Source organism: Gadus macrocephalus, chromosome 3, assembly GCF_031168955.1.
Source record: "Gadus macrocephalus chromosome 3, ASM3116895v1".
In the NCBI taxonomy this organism is placed as follows: Eukaryota; Metazoa; Chordata; class Actinopteri; order Gadiformes; family Gadidae; genus Gadus; species Gadus macrocephalus.
Genome location: NC_082384.1, coordinates 9,000,223 through 9,022,290, shown reverse-complemented (window position 1 = coordinate 9,022,290; position 22,068 = coordinate 9,000,223). Strand labels below are relative to the sequence as shown.

The 22,068-nt window shown below is 49.5% G+C and overlaps 3 protein-coding genes across 4 annotated transcripts; all 3 read left to right on the top strand.

Annotated features, from left to right (window-relative positions):
* The first annotated feature begins 63 nt into the window (after positions 1-63).
* c3h6orf120 (chromosome 3 C6orf120 homolog) lies at positions 64-2,453 on the top strand. Its single transcript, XM_060047077.1, has 2 exons — positions 64-207; positions 1,054-2,453. The coding sequence occupies exon 2, from the start codon at positions 1,103-1,105 to the stop codon at positions 1,646-1,648; it is 546 nt and encodes a 181-aa protein (XP_059903060.1). The 5' UTR covers positions 64-207; positions 1,054-1,102; the 3' UTR covers positions 1,649-2,453.
* Positions 2,454-2,778: 325 nt separating this feature from the next.
* On the top strand, positions 2,779-13,547 carry wipf2a (WAS/WASL interacting protein family, member 2a). Of its 2 annotated transcripts, XM_060047075.1 has the most exons (9): positions 2,779-3,410; positions 3,783-3,868; positions 5,552-5,681; positions 6,166-6,295; positions 6,514-6,654; positions 7,978-8,682; positions 9,483-9,737; positions 10,553-10,654; positions 11,437-13,547. In XM_060047075.1, the coding sequence occupies exons 3-9, from the start codon at positions 5,616-5,618 to the stop codon at positions 11,478-11,480; spliced, it is 1,443 nt and encodes a 480-aa protein (XP_059903058.1). In that variant the 5' UTR covers positions 2,779-3,410; positions 3,783-3,868; positions 5,552-5,615; the 3' UTR covers positions 11,481-13,547. The 2 variants fall into 2 exon arrangements, with proteins under 2 accessions (XP_059903058.1, XP_059903057.1); XM_060047074.1 differs by lacking the exon at positions 3,783-3,868.
* A 1,500-nt stretch (positions 13,548-15,047) lies between these two features.
* cdc6 (cell division cycle 6 homolog (S. cerevisiae)) lies at positions 15,048-20,455 on the top strand. The gene is made up of 12 exons (XM_060047071.1): positions 15,048-15,197; positions 15,552-15,792; positions 16,086-16,349; positions 16,615-16,814; positions 17,232-17,389; positions 17,576-17,682; positions 17,796-17,935; positions 18,439-18,539; positions 18,711-18,778; positions 18,994-19,169; positions 19,285-19,425; positions 20,055-20,455. The coding sequence occupies exons 2-12, from the start codon at positions 15,555-15,557 to the stop codon at positions 20,142-20,144; spliced, it is 1,683 nt and encodes a 560-aa protein (XP_059903054.1). The 5' UTR covers positions 15,048-15,197; positions 15,552-15,554; the 3' UTR covers positions 20,145-20,455.
* The last annotated feature ends 1,613 nt before the right edge of the window (positions 20,456-22,068 follow it).

Below are 22,068 nucleotides of genomic sequence, written 5' to 3'. Positions count from 1 at the left end.
TTTAGTATAGTACACATACATTTTAATTATAATATTAAAATCCATGATTTCAAATTGCATGTCCCGCACTGCACTCTGGAGGCAGTAGTTCTACATATCCGGCTGTAGGAAGAGGAAGTTCACTGAACTTTGTTTCAGGTGGCTTTAAAAAAATAATAAAAGCTACCTGTCGGGAAACGGGCGTGTAAATAATGACAGCGATGAATTGTAAGTCATCAATCGTTTCGATAGTGCTCCGGAAAATATCTAACATTAAGTCCGTTTCTGACTTCGCAATTGCAACTCTTACAACCACGTTATCAGTAATTAGCTTCGCTTTAGCATTGTGTTAGCATTGCAGGTTTGTTAGCTTTGAGAGCTAGTCTGATCGGTGTTAACAGCATTACGTCAACATACATCCCTTTCCCGCTACAAACGTACATAATCCAAGGGTAAAAACAATTTGACATGGGCATGTCTGGTTAAATTTTTTAACGTGGTAGCGTGTAGCTTTGAGCAACCAGCTTCCAATTATATTCTAGCAGTAATAATACATAGTCTTTGTTGCCATGTCTCTTTGTCTTTCTATATCTGACTGTAATGACGGAAAGGTTTAGAAAACACTCCCCTCACTGCTTTAGGTCAAGCTGTTTAATCATCCTATTTATAGAAGCGGTTAAGAGCCAAACCACTTGTTCCACTTGTCAACCTGAGAAGTTGGTTTAAAACCCATCTGCCAGATCACGTATCCAGCGAGTCTGACTACCGCGACCTTTATAACTATAACAAATCATATTACAGTGAGTCTGGCTGCTGGGTCCTTTTAAACTCTGTAACAAATCACTAATAAAGTGAGTCTGGCTGCTGTGTTCTTTCAACTCTCTAAGACCATTCTTCAATAATATATATATTCAATTATCTAGCATATAGATAGCAGCCAATAATTCAAGCCTGAACTGTTTACATTTACTTTGACTGTCTCCCATTTTCTTTCCTAATACTCTTGTGTATAGACATACTGTGGTCTTTTGTAGTTTTTGAACCAGATGTGCAACCTGCTCTGCTGCTCCTCAGGTTCCTCCCTGACATCCAGCCGTTGACAGCCTGACATGCGGTTGTCGCGATGCTGTGCTGTAGCGTCCTAGTTCTGCTGCTGCTGACCCAGGCCGGGGGCCTCCAGCCACCCACGGACGAGGACGGCCTGCCACAGGAGTTCACGCTGCTCCACGTGGTCCAGGGCCACATCGGCGCCGGGAATTACAGCTACCTGCGCCTCAACCACGACGGGAGGATCGTCCTTCTCATGCGCAGCCTGAAGGGAGACGCCGACCTGTACGTGTCCGACAAGACCCTGCGGCCCAGTTTCGACACGTACAAGCTGCAGTCCACCACCTGCGGCCAGGACCTGGTGGTTGTGCCCGGGGACTTTGTGAGGCCCGTTGGCATCGGTATCTATGGCCACCCATCCTACCTGGAGAGTGAGTTTGAGATGCGGGTCTTCTACGACCAGACTGTGAAGCTGGACCCCTTTGAGAAGATCTCCTCTGAGGAGCCAGGTGGACGCAAGAAGTTCCCCCAGGGCTCCGAGGAGGACTTTCAGGAGGAGGAGTCGATCTTCTGGACTATTCTAATTGGTCTGTTGAAAATTATAGTGGAGATTTTATTCTGAGCGGGGTTGTGTCAGAAGGCTCGCCACTCTGTCTGTCTCTAATCACTGGCAGCAACACGGCCCCCGCCTCCCCGGATGAACGTCGGTAATTTATTCTGGCCATGCATATTAATATTCATATTTATATGATTCTCCCACACAGATTGATAGTCTTAATGATGAGAAGCATACTAATCATGAGGTAATATGTTTTGTTCATCTGTAGAGGAGGTACTGTTCGTCCCTCTACAGAGAGCTGTCTCCCGTTTCAAACTAAAGTCAAGTAATGAGGAAGGAAATCAGATTCAATATTTTTGGAGGCAAAAATATTTTCTAAAATCCTAGATGAAGACATATGTGCCTAATGGCACGACTGGCTGAGCAGTGACATTGTTGCATGTCAAGTAATGAGATCCCACAACTTGTCTTACTTTTGTCTATTTTTCTATCTAAGTAGCTACATCTGAGTGCGCTTATTCTCGGGGAAACAATTTTGGCAATACACCTGTTGCTGAATATTTGTACTTCCTTCTGAAATCTCCAGTTTTCACTTGGAGACGCAGAAATGCTAACACCCGAGATTGTCAATAATTGAACAATTCAGTTTGATAACTTGTGTGTTCACTTGTGCCTGTTGGACAAGCTCTCGATATCAGCATCACACCCTTTGGTTGAATTTTACTTATGCATCAAATATTGATTTAACCAATGAGCAAAAACATTCCAACAGTGCCTTTCGAACCGTTGTCTTTGGGGTGAACAGCCATGCAGTTTCATGCAACTAGTGATGTGTCAATACTGTTTCTGATTAAAGAAATGATCTTTGCACACTTGTCGGAATGTTGTTTTTAATCTCATTGCTAGAAAGGGACAATAAAAGCATAATTGGGAAACTGAAAAGGTTTTATAATCTAAAGACCTAAAGTCACTATTTTCCACTATTTAGACTTTTCTTATTTTAATCTAATCAATTTTTGTGTCTGTTTGATATACTTTGGGTAACAGAATTAATGTTACAGCTCATAGGTGTTTTCATGTCGAGTTTTCTGCAGGAAGGGGTTTTGTTTTCGCCAGGTACCGGTTAGTACGTGTGTTCTACAGGTACAGGTTATTAGGTGTGTTACGGTGGGCTGCTTACCTGACTCCATTTTGTGTCGGACGGCCCATTTCCGGGTTCCATGCGAGCTAACGATGAACTCCTAAACAGGCGAGAGAGTACATCTTCGCCTGCAGCTCAACACTGGACAGAAAATGCTGTAGTTTCGATCTGAAATCGCGGATAAAGTGGGCAGACGTTACCGAAAAAGGCACTCCCACACTTCTATCGTATAGCGGGCGGGTGTTTACATTATCAGAAGTACTTTGCAGCTAATTAGCGGACGGTGCTGACACTGACAGCTGGCCCAGGAATACACTTTTCTGCTAGCTATCTTCAGCTAACTTCTGCTAGCTAACTTTAGCTGCGACTGGCTAGTTTTGCTACCTAACTTCTGCTCGCCGACTTTAACCAACTTTAGCTACTGTTGCTAGCCAACTTAAGCAAGTGTTGCTGGATAACTTTAGCTAGCAGGTAGCAACTTGCGCTAGCCTGCGCCGCGACCAAGCCTCTTGGTTAGCAGGCTACATTTGGGGCTATTTCCATGCTAGCGTAAGCGTGGGTCAACATTCGTAATATTATACTGTGACAACACTTCCACTATGGACACTGGGATCTTTTGCCACAGCAACATTTTCCATTCATGTTGGTTCTGAGGACGAGGTTGTCCACCCCCTGTAATTTAAGGTAAGTCACTATTCAATTGGTTGGTGTGCTTCACAGTACGGACAGGTCGCATGTTTACCAGCTGTAGGGATCATGTGTTGAAGGGTTGTTCCTCTGCTATGAACCCCCAACGACTCTCCGTTCGCATTAACCAAGGTTGTGTGTGAATATTTGTATATACATGTACTTGGTACATCACTCAATATCTGAGACTGTGATTCTGTTAATTATTTTCGGGTGAGTTTTATTAGAGGAATAGTTGTGGTTCCGTAGAGACAATCTCGCAAACAAGGCCGGGGTAAGAAAGCTAGAACTGTCAGTCAGTGGGCCCAGAAGGGGAGTTATTTCGTCGAGCACCGAGGCTCACTTCCTTATTACCTGTACTTTCTCCAGGTGTATCTCACCATGGCCCAATCCTATGCCAAAATAAGTACAAGTTGAGCCGTGACCTACTTCAGACCTCACGGTACTGTAATCTTGTAAGTAGAGGTATACACACTGTTCTTTAAATAAGTAACTTCACTTTAGAACAAGTGTGTCTCCCATTCCAAAGTCCTATAACTTCACAATGCATAAGAGCTTTTTCCACCAAATGCATCTGTGTTCTGAAGGGCCTTAGCAAAGTAAAGGCAACAGTATTGTCACATTGTCAGAGGGAGTAAAAACTAGTAGTTCAGGAATTTAGTTATTTCTCAGTGCAGCTGTTCCTTTTTCGGTTTTCCACTGCTGTAAAGGAGGAGCCCATCATCTTTCCCCTTTCTTGAGATTTGAAACAGAAAATTAACCCATAGGAAGCCCCAACTATTCCAAAGGATCCTCTGCCGCTCTGGAATATCTGTGGCTTTGGCCGAGGTTATGCGGACCCAGCAGATATTCGATTATTCTTTAATTTTTTTTATAAACAGTTTAGCTTTCTCTGCCATGGCCTAGCAGCAGTGCCTTTGCAGTAAGCTAGCTGTCTCTGCTTGTGACTGGCAAGCTTGCTCAGTGACATTCCTTTAGTTTTCCCTCCGTGAAAACCTGCTGTAGCGTTTAGTATGGCGGGGGGAGGAGGGGTGGGGCAGCCGCCAGCCTAACATGCTGGATCAACAATGATCCCTGAGGCCAACTGGTTCGGGAAGATCCACTCACCTGCACCCCTTAGCAACCATACATCTCTCGGCCTGTGCCTCCTCTCGTGCACCCTGTATGCTGCTGCTGCCGCAGAATACATGTTGGAGTAACTACAGCAATGACAGTCAGGAAGTCCTCATCGTCATCATCGTCATCCGCTTATCCGGGGTCGGGTCGCGGGGGGAGCAGCTCAAGCAGGGGGCCCCAGACTTCCCTTTCCCGGGCCACATTGACCAGCTCTGACGGGGGGATCCCGAGGCGTTCCCAGGCCAGTGTTGAGATATAATCTCTCCACCTAGTCCTGGGTCTTCCACGAGGTCTCCTCCCCACTGGACGTGCCTGAAACACCTCCCAAGGGAGGCGCCCAGTGGGCATCCTTACCAGATGCCCGAACCACCTCAGTTGACTCCTTTCTAAGTAAAGGAGCAGCGGCTCTAATCCGAGTTCCTCACAGATGGCTGAGCTTCTCACCCTATCCCTAAGGGAGACGCCAGCCACCCTTCTGAGAAAACTCATCTCGGCCGCTTGTACCCGCGATCTCGTCCTTTCGGTCATCACCCAGCCCTCATGACCATAGGTGAGGATAGGAACGAAGATCGACCGGTAGATCGAGAGCTTTGCCTTGCGGCTCAGCTCTCTTTTCGTTACAACGGTGCGGTAAAGCGCACCGTTGTAACGAAAAGAGAGAGTCAGGAAGTCATGAGTTAAAAATGTCAACAAAGGTCAATAGGGAAATCTGTTCAGTGCAACCTGCCTCTGATAGAAAAAAACACATCCACTGCTTTTGGGTCACAATTCACATCCACTGCATACATGGATTTATTAAAACTAGTACAGTGCCCGTTCAAAACGTGCCTGTTTCGAACAGACTGACGGGATGGCCTCCGTATTGCTCCTTGAAGTTTTCCTCAGAACTGCTCGTCCAAACAACTTCACACACTACACTGAACTTCCTTGAGTCCTCCGCAATACAACCGCAAAATTGGAAGTCGGTCTGATTAATGGTTATCGTGAGAATGACGCCCGGTTGTTTGTCTTTCTCTCTCCAGGCGAGAGTGTTCTACCTCCACAGTGAGTCGGTGAACCCCCTGACTCAGAAGTGCCAAGACCAGCATGCCCCCTCCTCCCCCCCCTCCCCCGGGGCCTCCGCCTCCTCCCGCTCCTCCCACCTTCAGCCAGGTCAGTAAAGGGGGTGTGTGTAAGTTTGTCCGACACTTGTCTCGGCCTCGGCCATCCAAATTAACATAACTGCAATTAAATAATCACCTCCTCAACACAATACATACTCCGATTATCATCAACTTGGTGGTTAACAATCCATCCTAGAGTTATTCTGCACTAATTTCAGTTGTTGTACAGTACACATGTTTTGGAAGTAAGAATGGCAAGTGAGGGATACGCAATCTTTAAGATCAATCCACATTAGTCATGGCAATCGTTGAAGAACAATTAATCCACAATCAATCCATTGTTTTGGACGGATGTATTAATATTAAGGCATTGGGCAGAGCCTTTAACCAACGTGACTTACAATGAACCGGTAGAGCAACTTGCTCAAGCATGCCTACAGGTATACTGCAGATATTGGTGCTTGGAACCCCGACCATTTTCAGCTGGGATTTACATTCCCCGACCACTAACCTGAAGATGGTTCTTCTTGCAGGCAAACACGACGCCTCCCAAGTTGAATCGCGATGGTACCAAGGACAGAGGAGCTCTGCTCTCAGACATCTGTAAAGGTGCCCGGCTCAAGAAGACCGCCATCAACGACCGAAGCGCACCGGTCATAGAGAGTAAGTAATATCACGCTATAGCTCCCATCATAGAGATTGACTTATAGAACACTATAGCACCCGTCATAGAGAATGAGTTATATAAGTTATAACACTATAGCACCATTAAAATAAGCTCATACGCCAGCCTCCGGTGACTCCTCATGCATGCATACATACGTATCTTTAACATATTTTCACTAGTTGGATATATGTTGATGACTTTGCTACTTCCTCAGAATCAGGAGGTGGAGGTGGAGGAGGTGGAGGTGGAGGAGGTGGAGGAGGAGGAGGAGGAGGAGGAGGTTTTGGAGGAGGAGGACCAATGCCAATGGGAGGTCTTTTCCAAGGAGGCGTGCCCAAATTGAGACCAGTTGGAGGTAAAATACTGACATACTGACGCACTATAGATCGACATGGTTGCGTAGTTCAGGAATGGACAAGAACATATACATATCCCACCATACAAACGATATCCTTTATCCAATGAGTAGAAACTGAACAGGTTGAATGTTGAAGAAAGTCCCAAGATTGAAGGATAATTTATGAAATAGTTAAGATTAACTATTTCGTAAGAATTTATGAAATAGTTAAGACCGTCTACACTGTCACAAAATGAGTATCTGAAGGGCACAGATCTGCTCTCCCCTTTTAATAACAAAACCTTTTCATGGAGCTTCAATAAACATCAACCCTCTCTCTCAGACCTTGCTGTTTTGAATATCCCGTAAAGGTTGATTTATTCAACTACGCGCCAGGGCCTGCGTCCTCTGCCCTGCTACATGTTGTGGTTCCTCTATGACAGCGAAGCTAAGCAGGGTCACACATGTTCATTGGTACGACACATCGTTTCCACATAACAAAGATCACTGGACGTCACTGAAGAGGGAACTTATGGTGGATTACGCTCAGTCACAGTAACAGAAGTGTAATTACAAGCATATATAATAACAAGCACCGCTGTGTCCATTCAACGTAGAATTGATTGAACATAATCCCCTATTATATGCTAAAGGAACAATGCTGTGGATAAAAGCGTCTACTAAATTCCCTTAATGTAACAAGCAAGAGTTTAGTTTTTAAAGCTAGCTCCAGTCCAAATCACCTGCTCCTCGCCCCTGCTCCTCCCTACTCTCCATACCCGCCCACCCTCAAAAAGCGAGCTTCGCTGAAAAGACTCACCTTGAGGTTTCTGTTGTCAGGGCCATCCCAGTAGCCTCGGGGCTGTAATTGACCGGCTGCAGACAACGCATACGTATACAGATCATGGCTGCCATGCGTATTCTGCGACCGTGGTGCGTCGGTCGCGCACATCGTCGCAGGCGAACCCGACACGTCCGCAAGATGCAATAGGGAATAAACAGTGACCTCGAGGTCAGAGTCGGGGAAGTTATTATTAGCATGGCAGAAAGCTTTGAGGAGAGACTGTCGGACCTAGTCCGCAATTTCCCACACATATCACTCTTTCGATGCAATTTTCTGCCGCCGCGTAATGCCGCGGCAAGTCGGCAAACAGGACACAGCAGGTCGTAGCAGGTCGCATACGCTTACGCTTGGTGTTGCAGCAAGTCTAATCCAGTCCCTAAAGTGAGCGTCACCACGACGCTGCGTTTCAGAGCCCCCTTTTCAACTGAACCATGGACGCAGTGTACCTGTTCGGATTGTGGTTCTGACGCATGTTCTCCGTGTTCTACCTCCTCCAGACGGAACGGTGGGTCGCTCCGCGCTGCGCCCCCCAGCCTCCCGGCCCAGTGCCCCCCGCCCCCCCTCCGGCCGTTCCTCCTCCCCCTCCCCCCCTATTGAGCCCAAGCCTGCCCCGCCCGACCACCAGCGCTCCCACCGCCCCTCCCTCCCGGACCTCTCCCGCCCCCCTAGTTCCTCCTCTGGCTCGTCCCACTCCTCCGGGGGCGGCATGAAGAACAGCACCTCGGCCCCGCCGCCTCCGCCGCCCTTCAACCGCGGCGGGGGCGGCGGGCGCTCCAACCCTCCCCCGGAGAGGACCCAGAAGGCCCCCGCCCTCCCGTCCTCCCACCACAGCCGAGAGAAACCCCTCCCCCCCACGCCTGGCCGAGGCCCCTCCTACAGCCCCTCGGCCCCGCCCCCTTCCATGAAGCCACCTTCCTCCTCCTCCTCCTCCTCCAGCAGACCCTCCCCCACGGGGGGCTCCTCGGCGCCTCCCCCTCCTCCCCCCTACCGCCATCCCCCGGGGGGAGGGTCCAACGGGCCGAGCCACGTGGACGGGGCTCCGGAGCTGCCCCAGCGCCAGAACTCCCTGCACAAGAAGACCCCCAACAGCGGAGGCTCGCACGGACGCACCCACGCCCCCCCGCCTCCACCCTCGCCCTCCCCCGGCCCGCAGGGTGGCAGACCCCCTCCGCCCGCCAGGGAGCCACCGGGCCGCAGAACAGGTGATCTACACCCCCCCCCCCCCCATAACCCTGCACCACCTTAACCACCGCCCGAGTCTCGCTGACCACCCTACTGTAGTTGACATTATCCTTCACCACCCTATGCTGACCTTCACAACGCTATACTATCCTACACCACCCTACACTATCATCCTCCACCCTACACAGCCCTATAATAGCAATCATCAGCGGACGCCAGCCCGTCACCACCTCTACACGACCCGGCTGCACCCTCCTAATCATTTAACGGTAGAAGTAAAAGCTTAATGAGCGTGGTCTGGTTTGGTATGGGCTGCTCCACATAAGACAGAAGGGATGAGACGTGCTATACATGAGGGACCCCAGCAGTCCCACATATCAGGCCCCTTACCCCCTCTCAGCAGCAGAAGAAGGTCTAGTGTGTGTGTGTGTGTGTGTGTGTGTGTGTGTGTGTGTGTGTGTGTGTGTGTGTGTGTGTGTGTGTGTGTGTGTGTGTGTGTGTGTGTGTGTGTGTGTGTGCGTGTGCGCCGACCTCTGATCTGATACCTTGCTATCTTTCTGAATAGATTGTCTGAAGGCCAATGGCATTATACGTTAACTAAAGCTTTGAATATGCTCATTAATGATTAATGATCATCACTGCAGTGCAGCCATCTTTATCACTCAGAATATAAGAACAAGGGTGCCAAAGCTAACCTCTTCATCACTATGGATATAAGACAGTGGCTAGGTTACTTTCAACATGTGTTCTGCTCCCTCTCCGTCCAGTCAGAAGCTGGTTCTAATGTGTGTGTGTGTGTGTGTGTGTGTGTGTCCTGCAGCTCCTCAGGCTCCCCATCCAGGCACCCGCAACGGCGGCGGTCGGGACGCCCCGCCCCCTCCACCTCCCTATCGCGGCCACAGCTCAGGTTCCTCCGAGCCTCACAGCAGGGGGGGTAGCAAACCTCCTCCTCCACCCTCCCTCTCCTCCTCCTCCCTCTCCTCCCTCTCCTCCTCCCGCACCCCGGCCGTTCCTCCCCCGCCGCCGCCTCCCCTCCGCAACGGCCATTCCAGCTCCTCCTCCAAGTCCATCGTAGGTGAGTAACCCCCCCCTGGCCTCCATGACCCCCACCCACCCGGCCTCCGTCATCGCCCCCACCTGGCCTCCGTCATCACCCCCACCAAGCCTCCGTCATCACCCCCACCCAGCCTACCTCATCACCCCCACCCGGCCTCCGTCATCACCCCCACCCAGCCTAGCTCATCACCCCCACCCAGCCTCCGTCATCACCCCCACCCAGCCTCCGTCATCACCCCCAACCGGCCTCCGTCATCACCCCCAACCGGCCTCCGTCATCACCCCCACCCGCCCTCCATCATCACCCCCACCCGGCCTCCGTCATCACCCCCAACCGGCCTCCGTCATCACCCCAACCCGCCCTCCATCATCACCCCCACCCGGCCTCCGTCATCACCCCCACCCGGCCTCCGTCATCACCCCCACCCGGCCTCCGTCATCACCCCCACCCGGCCTCCGTCATCACCCCCACCCGGCCTCCGTCATCACCCCCACCCGGCCTCCGTCATCACCCCCACCCGGCCTCCATCATCACCCCCACCCAGCCTCCGTCATCACCCCCACCCAGCCTCCGTCATCACCCCCAACCAGCCTACCTCATCACCCCAACCCGACATCCATCATCAACCCCACCGAGCCTCCATCATCAACCCCCATCCCTGACCCCGCCTCCATCACCACCCTCACCTTCCGCCCGTCATCCAGCCACACCCCCAACCGATATTCACCCTCATCAACACCCACTTAACTGACGTTCACCCTCACCACACACTACTTTTTGAACTATCCCCCTCGCCCTAAAATTCTCCATGTGTGTTATCGTCCTTTTCACAGATGACTTTGAATCCAAGTTTAACTTCCATCCTGTTGAAGACCTCCCCCCACCAGAGGAGTACCGGCCCTTCAGCAGGGTGTACCCCAGCAAGGGCACCAAGGGTAGGGCACCGTTTCACCATGCACCCTCTTACGGGCACGAGGTCCATGGAAGCGTACTCTTGTCCGAATCGCTCTTTGACAAAGTGGTAGTGGTGATGCAGTCATGATGCCGACTATCCAGGCTGGCTTATCTCTTTATCCATATTCCAGTAGTTAGAGAAATGTGTCATTTATTGCTGAAAGGGTGGTGACTTGGTAGATATGATAGTGACTATGTAGGTATGAGAAGACCAGGAGGTTGCAACAGGTTTTTATCTAAGGCCAAAAGAAGCTCAAAGAGTAGACAACAAATAAATTTTCGTCAAAAATACCAAAGAAATGTTCACCGTCACTGAGTTGGGGTATGGAACAAGAAAAAAGTAATAATTGGTTAAGCTAGTTTAAAATGGTCGCCCATGACATCCGAGGCAGCGAGTGTTGCTGATGTCACAGGCTTGAATGACCTCACCGGCTACTAATCTGAGCTATTCAGGAAACCATAGGGACAGAAAAGGTGAGTTATACGGCATGCACAGCTACGCAGGTATGCAATAGCATTCTACGCCAGTGCTCACATTTACTGTTTATGAGCACCGTCCACCTGACCACTAACTACAAGGTCACTATCATACCTATCTAGTCATTAACATACTTGCCTGCTCACTATCATACCTACCTGGCCACCTTCATTAATGATCATAGCAGGAAGGAAGTAGAGCAGCAGGTGAGCCAGCCTCTGCCGGCAGGTGTGTTGTGGTGCAGCGAGGAGGTGACCACTGTGCTAACATGTCCTCCTCCTCCAGGTATGATGCGAGGAGCCCCCCCAGCGCCCCCTGTAGGGAGGTGAGCGCGTGGCATCCTCTGCTCCACCACACCAGGACTCAACTCACTTTGACCAATCACAGGACATATGGGGGTGGGGGGGGTGGTTTAAGTGTGTAGACACGCACACTTAGCACACAACACTAAAGACACACTTGACACTAAAGACACACCAACACACATTTGACACACCAACACTAAAGACGCACATCAACACTTGAGACAAACACACTAAACACAAAAGACTAAAGAGCCACACACTAAGGTAATGGGACAGCAAGACACTAAAGACACGCTGCAGAGCTACACTGAACACCAGCTGGAGGCATGCATGGGTTTGAGGAAACGTCTCCTGAATGCCGCGGACTATCGTCCGGGTGCTGACCCGCTGCACTGTGACCATGTGACCATGTGACCCTGGTCGTCACGCCACACTGACACTGAGGACCTACATCGGAAGAAGAAAAACAGAAAAAGTAAACCCAATGCATTCCCTTCTGTTCCTCTCTCCTTGAGACTCATTCCATGAAAATGTTCTGATTATGTTTTGTATACTGCGTTCCCTTCAGCCCTCCAGGGTACTATTATCTTAGCTGAGTGATGCTTCGACCCTCCTGGGCCGCCACCAGTGGCTGGGAGCCCCATTGAGGATTTATTATTTCCTTTTTGTTCTTTTGTTTAGAATCTATGATTGAGTTTGTCTTTGATAGCCATTCCAGTAGTGCCAGGGAGGAGGAGGAGGAGGTGAGGAGGGGTTGTGACCAAGCAACCAAGTGCCAAACGTGTGCATAGTGAGCCAAGCAGGTCCGTTGACGACATGTATGTAAAATCCTCTATCAGACTAGCATTATGTAGAATACCTGCATGCTTCAAGAAATTCCCAATATATTACTATCTATGTAAATGCATCATCACACACACACACAATATATATATATATATATATATATATATATATATATATATATATATATATATATATATATATATATATATATATATATATATATATATATATATATATATATATATATACACAAACAAAACTTTCATAAGAAATGTGTTTTTGTCAACTCGACTGTGCCCCTGCAGGCTTGCTGCCATCTGGTCTTTAAGAAACAGCATGGGGAGTAGGGGTAGCTACAGAACAGCCAATCAGGCTCTGTTTAAACACGGCTTGCTTCCTGTTGGGGGAGCAGATGCCGAAGGGAAGAAACACATGAACACGCACACACACGATAGCTCTTCCAGAAGTCTTATTTTATATTTTATCACCTGCAATATCTGACCGTACTTGTGCTGCTGGTGAAGACAGAATTTCAGGTGTTTAGATTGTTGTGATTATTGCTATGCAAGGAATGTTGTGACGATATGACGCTCATCGCTGAGAACCCCCAGAGGCTCCAGGGCTCCAGGGGTCTGTGGGCGCAGAGCTCTTCGTCCCCCGTGGTCTCTTCCCTGCTCTTCGTCTACACACACTACTTCTTATTGGATTTCCGCTCCTCTGAACGGGAAACCATTCAATGGAGCAGAACCTCTCGCTGGTCCTTGCCTTATACCTTGACCTAACGACCGGTTCCAGCGAAACAGGGCTCCGTTATGTTTTTATCACGTCTTCGTCGTTTGTCAGGGGACTCCAGAGGAGGGGCTTGGTGGGGCGGGAGAGACTAAAATAATCGATTATATTTGAAAAATGCAAGAAAATATTGTATATTTACATTAAAGCTAATGAATATGATAACCATAGTTATTGATCTATTTTTTATGTTGTAAAAAGCTTGTAATATAGGAACAAAAATGGGGGGGAAGGGAAGTCATGGAGTGACAGGGGCTCAGCCCCGTAGCCCCGCCCCTAGGGAGGACTAGCAGCACTGCTCTGAGTGGATGAGATGGTGAAGGGTGTGTCTGCAGATGAATGGATGAATGCTGGGTGAGAAGGTATGGATCAGGAGAGTGAGTGCAGCTAGGGTTGTGAAGTGACGGTTTGGTCTAGTTGTTCCTCACTCTGTCACGCTGTCGGCCATGTTATGTTAATCAGCCATCTTTTAATCATGTGATCAATTGAAATAAACATGTATTTTGGGGAAAAGGGTCTTGGTGCACTGTGGTTTGTCATGTGGTTTTTCAAAGGTGCAACAGAAGATGTTACAATGCAAGCGTTTAACATGTCGATATAATTTAAATGTACAAATATGCAAATATCATGATAAATATAATGTACACTGATGTACCCTAAATTAGCAGCCATTTTTATTTTTTCATAAAATATTTCTAAGATAAGGATATATAACTCTTAAATAAAATATTTCTCGATTTATTTTGGATGAACTCTAACCCGAAAACTTGTCTGAAGTCACCATTTCTTAGTTTGTACATAAATTAAAACTAAAGAGTAAAGTAAACTAAATGTTAACTGGACATAAACATTATACTGCATTATGTCCTTCTTCCGCCCAACAGTATATCATTGATATATAAATAAGTGGTATAACTATTAATGTGATGGCCAAAGGCTTCCTATTTATTTAATACGTGGTTCTCACGTAGGATTAATTTACAATTGTAATGAAGGGGTTCCAACCTCTCTGTTTCGCTTTACCGCACCGTAACGAAAAGAGAGCTGAGCCGCAAGGCAAAGCTCTCGATCTACCGGTCGATCTTCGTTCCTATCCTCACCTATGGTCATGAGGGCTGGGTGATGACCGAAAGGACGAGATCGCGGGTACAAGCGGCCGAGATGAGTTGGGGTGGCTGGCGTCTCCCTTAGGGATAGGGTGAGAAGCTCAGCCATCTGTGAGGAACTCTGATTAGAGCCGCTGCTCCTTTACTTAGAAAGGAGTCAGCTGAGGTGGTTCGGGCATCTGGTAAGGATGCCCACTGGGCGCCTTCCTTGGGAGGTGTTTCAGGCACGTCCAGTGGGGAGGAGACGTCGGGGAAGACCCAGGACTAGGTGGAGAGATTATATCTCAACACTGGCCTGGGAACGCCTCGGGATCCCCCCGTCAGAGCTGGTCAATGTGGCCCGGGAAAGGGAAGTCTGGGGCCCCCTGCTTGAGCTGCTCCCCCCGCGACCCGACCCCGGATAAGCGGATGACGATGAGGATGAGGGTTCCAACCACAAAGAGATTGAGTTGAGTGTGGTCGTCTGTCCTGATTAAATTAATTAATACTTGCTCTAGTGTTGCTTTGAATATATTCTCGGTAGAGGAATACAATGGCGGTCGTGATTACAAAAGTGCTGGTAAATACCGCCCTAAAGTTTTGATGTAGTTATCGGGTTGATTACACGAACCTTTGTCTCACTCAAATATTTAGTAAACAACGAATACGATTATATTCTGTATTGATTGATCAAACACACAATCATATCAGTGTGTTTTATCATTAATGTCTGGCCGCTGACTAGTTTTTCAGCTTATGTCAAACAAGGCACAGAGTTTTCGAATCCAACCAAACAGCTGTCCTTCCCGGGAAAATATGATTCCGCCAAAACAACGTCATTGAATCTCCCGCCATTGAGCTCCGAGTAACCGGAAGGTGACGACTCCTCGGGTTGAGCCAATGAGAGCGTGGGAAACCAGGTCAATGGTGTTCGGGGACCAATCAGAGCCCAGCAATTTCTGGTGACCTCAGGAGAAGGGAGAATATTTGGCGCAACTTTTGTAGTCTCAGTATTGGAAGAAAGCTAGTCTTCAGCGGTCTAGTGTAAACCTGATCAACAACTACCATCAAAACAGCAAAGGTAACACTGTAATTTAACTTATCCCGATAATACTTGCTTTCGCTCTAGCACTTTATTTAAAGGTTTAGGTATAAAACATGCTAGCAAGTAGATCTGTGGTGACTGAGGTTTCCGGAGCGCTTTTAATTTTGGATTGTTCGAATGGCGCCAATATAATCTCGGGTTGTTTTTAAGGCACTGCCGTTCTGTATCTGTATCTACATTTGTCAGTTTTCTTATCAAGCACTAGTTGTTGGAATTGTTAGCAGTAAAGTTGAACCAAATACCGAATCATCTTTCCTTCCCGTATGGCTGAATATAGCGTCACCCGTTCACCAACCTATGTGTACGTCTAATCGTCCTCGTTTTAAACAGAACATGCCCAGCACACGCTCCAAGGGACAGGTCCAGCCCGCTCTGCCCTTCCCTCGACGCAAGTCCTGCCGTCCGGTGTCCAACAAGTCGACGATCCCCCTGGAGAATGAACCTCCGGCTCCCAGTCCCGAGAAGTGCAAGCTTCTTCCCCAAAGCCTGACTTCGGTCCGGCTATGTCCCATCAACCCACACTCCCCGACCCTGCCACACAGAATACCCCTCAGCCCCCGCAAGCGAACAGGTAAGAACAGGATCCAGTATCCACCACTGTCGAAACATGCTTCATGATATTCCATACAAAATGCCCTACACAATTACATGTGATGTATTATCATACAGCTGGTATTTTATTTGTCCTGTATTTCTGTTAAAAACATGACTGCATATTTATTCATTGAATTAGCTTACCTTTTTCTTGAGTTACAATTGACAAATGGAAAGATAATAAAAAATATTATTCCATATCTTTCATGCGTGTGTATGTGCGCGTGTCTTAGCTGGTACTGTGTCTGACACCATGTTTTGGTTTCCAAGGTGACGACAATGTCAGCATCCTGGGCGTCAACCTGCTGGGATCGCCACCGAAACAGAGCAGACCCACCCCAAGAGCATCGCCACGGAAACTCTTCAACGACAACTGCGAGAACTCGCCGCTGCAGCCGTGCCGCACAATGGCCCCTCCCTCTCCCAAGCCGATGTCTCCCAACGCCAGGCCCTCCCCCAGACGGCAGGCCGCGCTGCCAGCAAGCCCAGCCCACTCCAACGTGAAGTCTGCGGTCGCTCGTCTGTTTGCAGAGAGTAGGTCCACTTGTTGTCGTGTTCACTATCTGTGTTTGTAGGCTGATGAGGCTTCACTGGTTCCTCAGTTCACCTAGGTACCATCAGTAGGACAGGGATATAGCACCGTCAGTATTATGAGGAGATGGAGCCTAGGTGTAGTTTGACAATGTGGGGTCGGAGTACACTCACACCTCCCTTCTGTTAAGGTCATACACTGGGCTTCATGTCTGACACTCGTATATGACACTCATCATAAATGCGCCCCCCCCCCCCCCCCCCTCAGGGTCCCGGTACCAGATGGTGAAGCAGTCGCTGCACACGGCCGTCCCGGAGCGCCTTGTGTCCCGGGACGCCGAGCGCGCCGCCATCCGCTCCTTCCTGGAGGAGCGGGCCCTGGGGAGCACCCCCGCCAGCCTCTACATCTCGGGGGCGCCCGGCACCGGCAAGACGGCCTGCTTCCACCGCGTGCTCGCAGACATGAAGGTACTAAACCCAACGCACCCTAACCTCACCGCTGAGGCCAACGCACACAAACCAAACGTAAAACCTAACGTCCCCAAACATTAGGACTATCGAAACGCACCTTCACAGCGCCACTAAACACAACGCCCGTAAACCTAACGCACCCTAAACCTAACGCACCCTAACATTACCACTTGTGCTCCTTGATTAGATTAAGAATGCGTGTCTCAAATTGGTTTGACTTGTTCAGGATAAATGGAGGAATGTTTTTGTCATGATTTGTATAAGCCCAGTTCAATCTAGCTACCAACTGTCTGTAAGGAATAATGAGCGATGGCACCACTGTTGACCTATCAAGAAGCCTAAAGAACATGTTTTGTGGCTGGTCACTGCTGTTTGTCCTGACTGCCCCCCCCCTGTGTGTCTTCCCTCCCCCAGGAGGCGCTGAGCGAGGTCCAGACGGTGGTGCTGAACTGCATGACCCTCCGCAGCTCCCACTCTATCTTCCCCCTGCTGGCCCAGCGACTAGGGGGCGGGGCCGGGGGCCACTCCAGCAGCGCTCTGCAGAAGCTGCTGACCAGCAACGGGCCCACTGTGTGAGTAGAGCTGGGGTCAGGACGGGTGGACTTCGATTGGAACTGGGGGGGGGGGGGGTGCAGGTTGGGTCTGGTGATTGGGTGTTGGATTCCCAGCTGAGAGGTTCTGGGTTCAAATCAACCCATTGAGTCTATCAGGTTACTCGTTTCTAAATTGTGACCCCCCCCCCCCCCCCCCTCCTTCAGGCTGCTGGTTCTGGACGAGATGGACCAGCTGGACAGCAAGTCTCAGGAGGTCCTGTACACCATCTTCGAGTGGCCCTACCTGGCCGGCTCTCGCCTCTGTCTCGTTGGTAAGACGTCCGGGCCCACCTGAAGGGGCTCTGATCACCTATTTACGTTTATCTGTGGTCTCCATGGCAGCTGATTGTATCATGTATATTAATATTTCCTGATGTCGCGGCAGGTATCGCCAACGCCCTGGACCTGACGGACCGCATCCTGCCGCGCCTGCAGGCCCTGCCGCGCTGCCGGCCCCTGCTGCTTCACTTCCCTCCCTACAGCCGCCAGGAGCTAGCTGCCATCGTCCAGGACCGACTCACTCAGGTGTGTGTATGTGTGGGGTTCGAGCATGGAAGCACGACCCCGAGCCCCGAAAGCCGGATCAATATTAAGAAAGGATCCTCGGGTTCGGGGCGGGCTCGGTCACAGCAGCGCGATAAGGCGTAGGCGTTGGCATGGCGGTGCTTTTATGTTAACTTTCTGTTCCTCGGCACCTCTTGTGTCATTTTGTGGAATTTATCGTTATTGTGGCCTTTTTTTTGTGAATTTCAATTAGTTAAGATTCTGCGCAACAAGCGCACGTTTACAGCGAGCGCATTAACGTGCGCTTGTTGCGCTCACCTCGATAAAGGCATGCTTTCATTCCCATAAATGTAACCGTGTCGGGTTGGGCTCGGGTCAGGCTCGGCCGCGTATATCTTGATGCCTGTCGGGTTCGGTCACTTCTCTGTCATACGCTCGCCGGGCTCGGACAGAAAAATGCGGCCCGATCTGCGCTCTAGTGTGGGTGTGTGTATTGGTGGTCTAATGCTCGTGTTCCCTCTCAGGCGTCTGGTGTCGGGGTTTTGGACGCTTCGGCTGTCCAGTTCTGCGCCAGGAAGGTCTCTGCCGTGTCGGGAGATGCCAGGAAGGCTCTGGACATCTGCAGGTGACTTAACACTCCTTTCTCAACAACACGACTGAGAAACACTAATTTATATTTATATTATTTATATTGCCCCGTTTCCTCTCTCAACCAAACCACTCTAAAGGCTGGCCTCTTGTTGCCATGTGTTTTGTTCTGGACACGTGCTGAAATGATTCTGTGTCTGGATATCAGGAGAGCCGTTGAGATTGTGGAGGCTGACGACCGCAAGAAGGCAGCGGACCACACGGAAGACGCTAAAGGTAAACCGCTAGCTTAGCCACCACAAACCTCGCTCGCCATTTTAAACACTGGCCTAACGACGAGGAAACTAGCCTAGCTGCAATATTAGCCTATCCACAGACGCTAGCCTAGTCATGATGTGACAATACTAGCCACGGTGGTAGCCTAGCCCCAACACAGTTCATGTCCTCTACATAGCGACTGTTGTCCTCACCTGCTGCCCTCCCCCCCACAGCGTCTCATGTTGGCGTGCCCCAGGTAGCGCGCGTGCTGTCGGAGGTGTACGGGGACCGCATGGCCTCCTCCGCCGGGGGGGAGGGGGAGAGTTTCCCCCTGCAGCAGAAACTCCTCGTCTGCTGCCTGCTGCTCCTCACAAAGAGCGGCAAACACAAGGAGGTGGTCCTCGGCAAGGTAGACACTTGTGTATATATATTATTTAATATTATGTTTAGTGTCTCTCTCTGGCTCCGGATCAATACCTACTGTCTCTCTCCTGATATAAATATACCTCCTGTCTCTCTCACAGCTGCATGAGGTGTACAGTCGCCTGTGTACGAAGCGGCAGGTGGGGGGCATGGCTCAGGGGGAGTGCCTCTCTCTCTGCTCACTGCTGGAGAGCCGCGGCATCTTCGCCCTCCGCAAGGCCAAGGAGGCGCGACTCACCAAGGTACAGACCGCCCATAGGGCTACCATCCAGCTAGGGCTAGCATGCTACCATCCAGCTAGGGCCGGCATGCTATCTAGCATGGGACCATCGCTAGGGCTAGCATGATACCTCCCAGATAGAACTAGCATGATAACTATCATGGGACCACCGCTAGGTCTAGCATGACACCGCCCAGCTAGGGCTAGCGTGAGGCCTCACAGCTAGGGCTAGCGTGAGGCCTCCCAGCTAGGGCTAGCGTGAGGCCTCCCAGCTAGGGCTAGCGTGAGGCCTCCCAGCTAGGGCTAGCGTGAGGCCTCCCAGCTAGGGCTAGCGTGAGGCCTCCCAGCTAGGGCTAGCGTGAGGCCTCCCAGCTAGGGCTAGCGTGAGGCCTCCCAGCTAGGGCTAGCGTGAGGCCTCCCAGCTAGGGCTAGCGTGAGGCCTCCCAGCTAGGGCTAGCGTGAGGCCTCCCAGCTAGGGCTAGCATGGGTCCACCGCTAGGGCCTGCATGGGACTGCTGCTAGGGCTAGCATGTAACCGATGTAGCCTTGTGCGGGTGTTCACAATAGTGACTGACCGCAGGTCACCAGCTGTTCAGAGAGCAGGCAGTGTCCTTGTGGATTCAGTGATACTGACCCTGTGTCTGTGTTCAGGTGTTCCTGAAGATCGAGGAGAGGGATGTGGAGAACGCTCTGAAGGACCGCACCCTACTGGGCAGCATCCTGGAGGCGGGGCTTCCCTGAGCTACAGGCCCCATCTCCTGCTTTACTTATTTAAACAGTTTTATTCATTACTGGCTTTTATTTCTAGGCTAGGCAAACTTTTCAGTTTGGTTTAAGTTTTTTTTTTTTTTTTGTTTATATTGTACTCTACTTCTAGTAGTTTTTAATATGAACTATTCTCTTTATGAGAGAAAGCAATGATTTTTTTTATTTAAAACTAGGCATGTACATACATAGGCTTTTAAATGAGGTTTATATATAAACTCCTTTTCTATATTGAAAACCTGTACAGATACTATTCTCTGCTGGAATAAATGTACATAAATCCGTTGGATCGCTTTATACAAGACCCTTTTGTGTGTTTGATGTGTGTCTCTAACGCTAAAGTAGTTGGAGTAATATTTTACTGTCGACATGAATACGGTCTACCTTTTTATTAATCCTGTTGTGGATAAAAACCGACCCTTTAACACTTACGAAATACGAGAGGTAGAGAAGGAGGAGGTTTGAAAGATTAACACTATCACAGAAGTTGACACAACCCGAGTTGGTTTGCAAAGAACTGATCCGGCATGAAGTGTCAGGTTATAGTCACACACAGTGTTGCTTCCACCTACATGTACTTACCAGTCACAACACTGATACCGGGTCTCGAACTTTGACACCTTGTCCCCCATACCATTTCCCCATTACTGAACATGCAGTTATCGTCCTTCCGCAAGATCTCTGTATAATGCATTGTAAAGAAGTTGTACCTTTTTATGTCGAATACATTCATGAAGCTGGCAGTGTTTGACTAGCTGGAGTATTGACCAGTTGACTGACTCTAACCTTTAAGTTAGTGTATGTACAATGAGAGAGGGAGTCCCCAGGGTGCCTTGCCTCTCCGTTGACATCATGTAGCCCTCGGGGCCAATCAGCTCGGGGCCGTTCAGCTCAGTAACCGGGCAAATGGTTTGAATAATCTTTATTTTTACAGTCCGTTTCTAAACGGCTACAAATTGGCTGAATCCGAATTCATTGCTCATTGCTCAACCCTACCCCTCATTGCTCAACCCTAACCCTAACTTTTAAGCCGACCCCCTACCTCTACCCTTCTTCCCCTACCAAATGGGGCAAACCTACCCTATGACGTCATCATTAGTCATAGTCATCATTAGTCAACTCGAAATGCGTGACCCCAAACCTCACTGTGACCCCCTAGCAGATAACCAGTCACCTGGTAATGCTACAAGGGACAGACTGGCTGCCATTGTCTCGGGCAACGAGCAAGCCCTATTATAAAGATGTTAAAGGTCCCATGACATGCTATTGTATGTATTCTTTAATATAGGTATTAGTGGGCAACTAACACAGTATTCAAAGACGTTCCCGAAATTCAGCCGTGGTGCAGAGTTACAGCCACTCCGAGCCAGTCGCACATTGAGCTTCCCCCAAATGCGCTGTTTCGGTGGGCGTGTCAAGGAGGAGGGTGCAGGGTGTGGCCCGGAGCCGCTTGCAGCCACGTGCGCTCTGTTTACGGTGGTTGTATCGCAATGGCTCGTAGAAACCCAGTCGTTCAAGCCTTTCAGTTTGACCCAGAATCGGATCCGGATAACAAAGCACCTGAAGAAGTTGGTACTCAGCGGCTACAGCAGGACATCTCTGAATGGTTATTACATACTACGTTGCTCTGATTGGTTTTAGGTCTATCCAATTGAGCGAAGAGGCATTTTCCTTCCTGGTTCCGCCCTATAATCACAGCCCAATGGTTCGGTCTCAGACTCATATTCTGACTAGAATTATGAGTATGACATCGTCAGGCTACTAGAAACCACCAAATAAACCAAAAACCTACCCAAAATTGATATTGACAGAAAAGCGATAAATCATATACTTCTGCACTAACTACACGAATACACACCTAAATGCAACCTAATTATTAACTATGGTGTTATGAGCCATA

Bases quoted from the DNA above. Each gene is read 5' to 3' on its own strand.
- wipf2a (XM_060047074.1), top strand. From the start codon at position 5,616: ATGCCCCCTCCTCCCCCCCCTCCCCCGGGGCCTCCGCCTCCTCCCGCT. The intron at 8,683-9,482 runs GTGATCTACACC...TGTGTCCTGCAG, and splicing joins GCCACCGGGCCGCAGAACAG to CTCCTCAGGCTCCCCATCCA. The intron at 10,655-11,436 runs GTAGGGCACCGT...CTCCTCCTCCAG, and splicing joins CCCCAGCAAGGGCACCAAGG to GTATGATGCGAGGAGCCCCC.
- c3h6orf120 (XM_060047077.1), top strand. From the start codon at position 1,103: ATGCTGTGCTGTAGCGTCCTAGTTCTGCTGCTGCTGACCCAGGCCGGG.
- cdc6 (XM_060047071.1), top strand. From the start codon at position 15,555: ATGCCCAGCACACGCTCCAAGGGACAGGTCCAGCCCGCTCTGCCCTTC. The intron at 15,793-16,085 runs GTAAGAACAGGA...TTGGTTTCCAAG, and splicing joins CAGCCCCCGCAAGCGAACAG to GTGACGACAATGTCAGCATC. The intron at 16,815-17,231 runs GTACTAAACCCA...TCCCTCCCCCAG, and splicing joins GCGTGCTCGCAGACATGAAG to GAGGCGCTGAGCGAGGTCCA.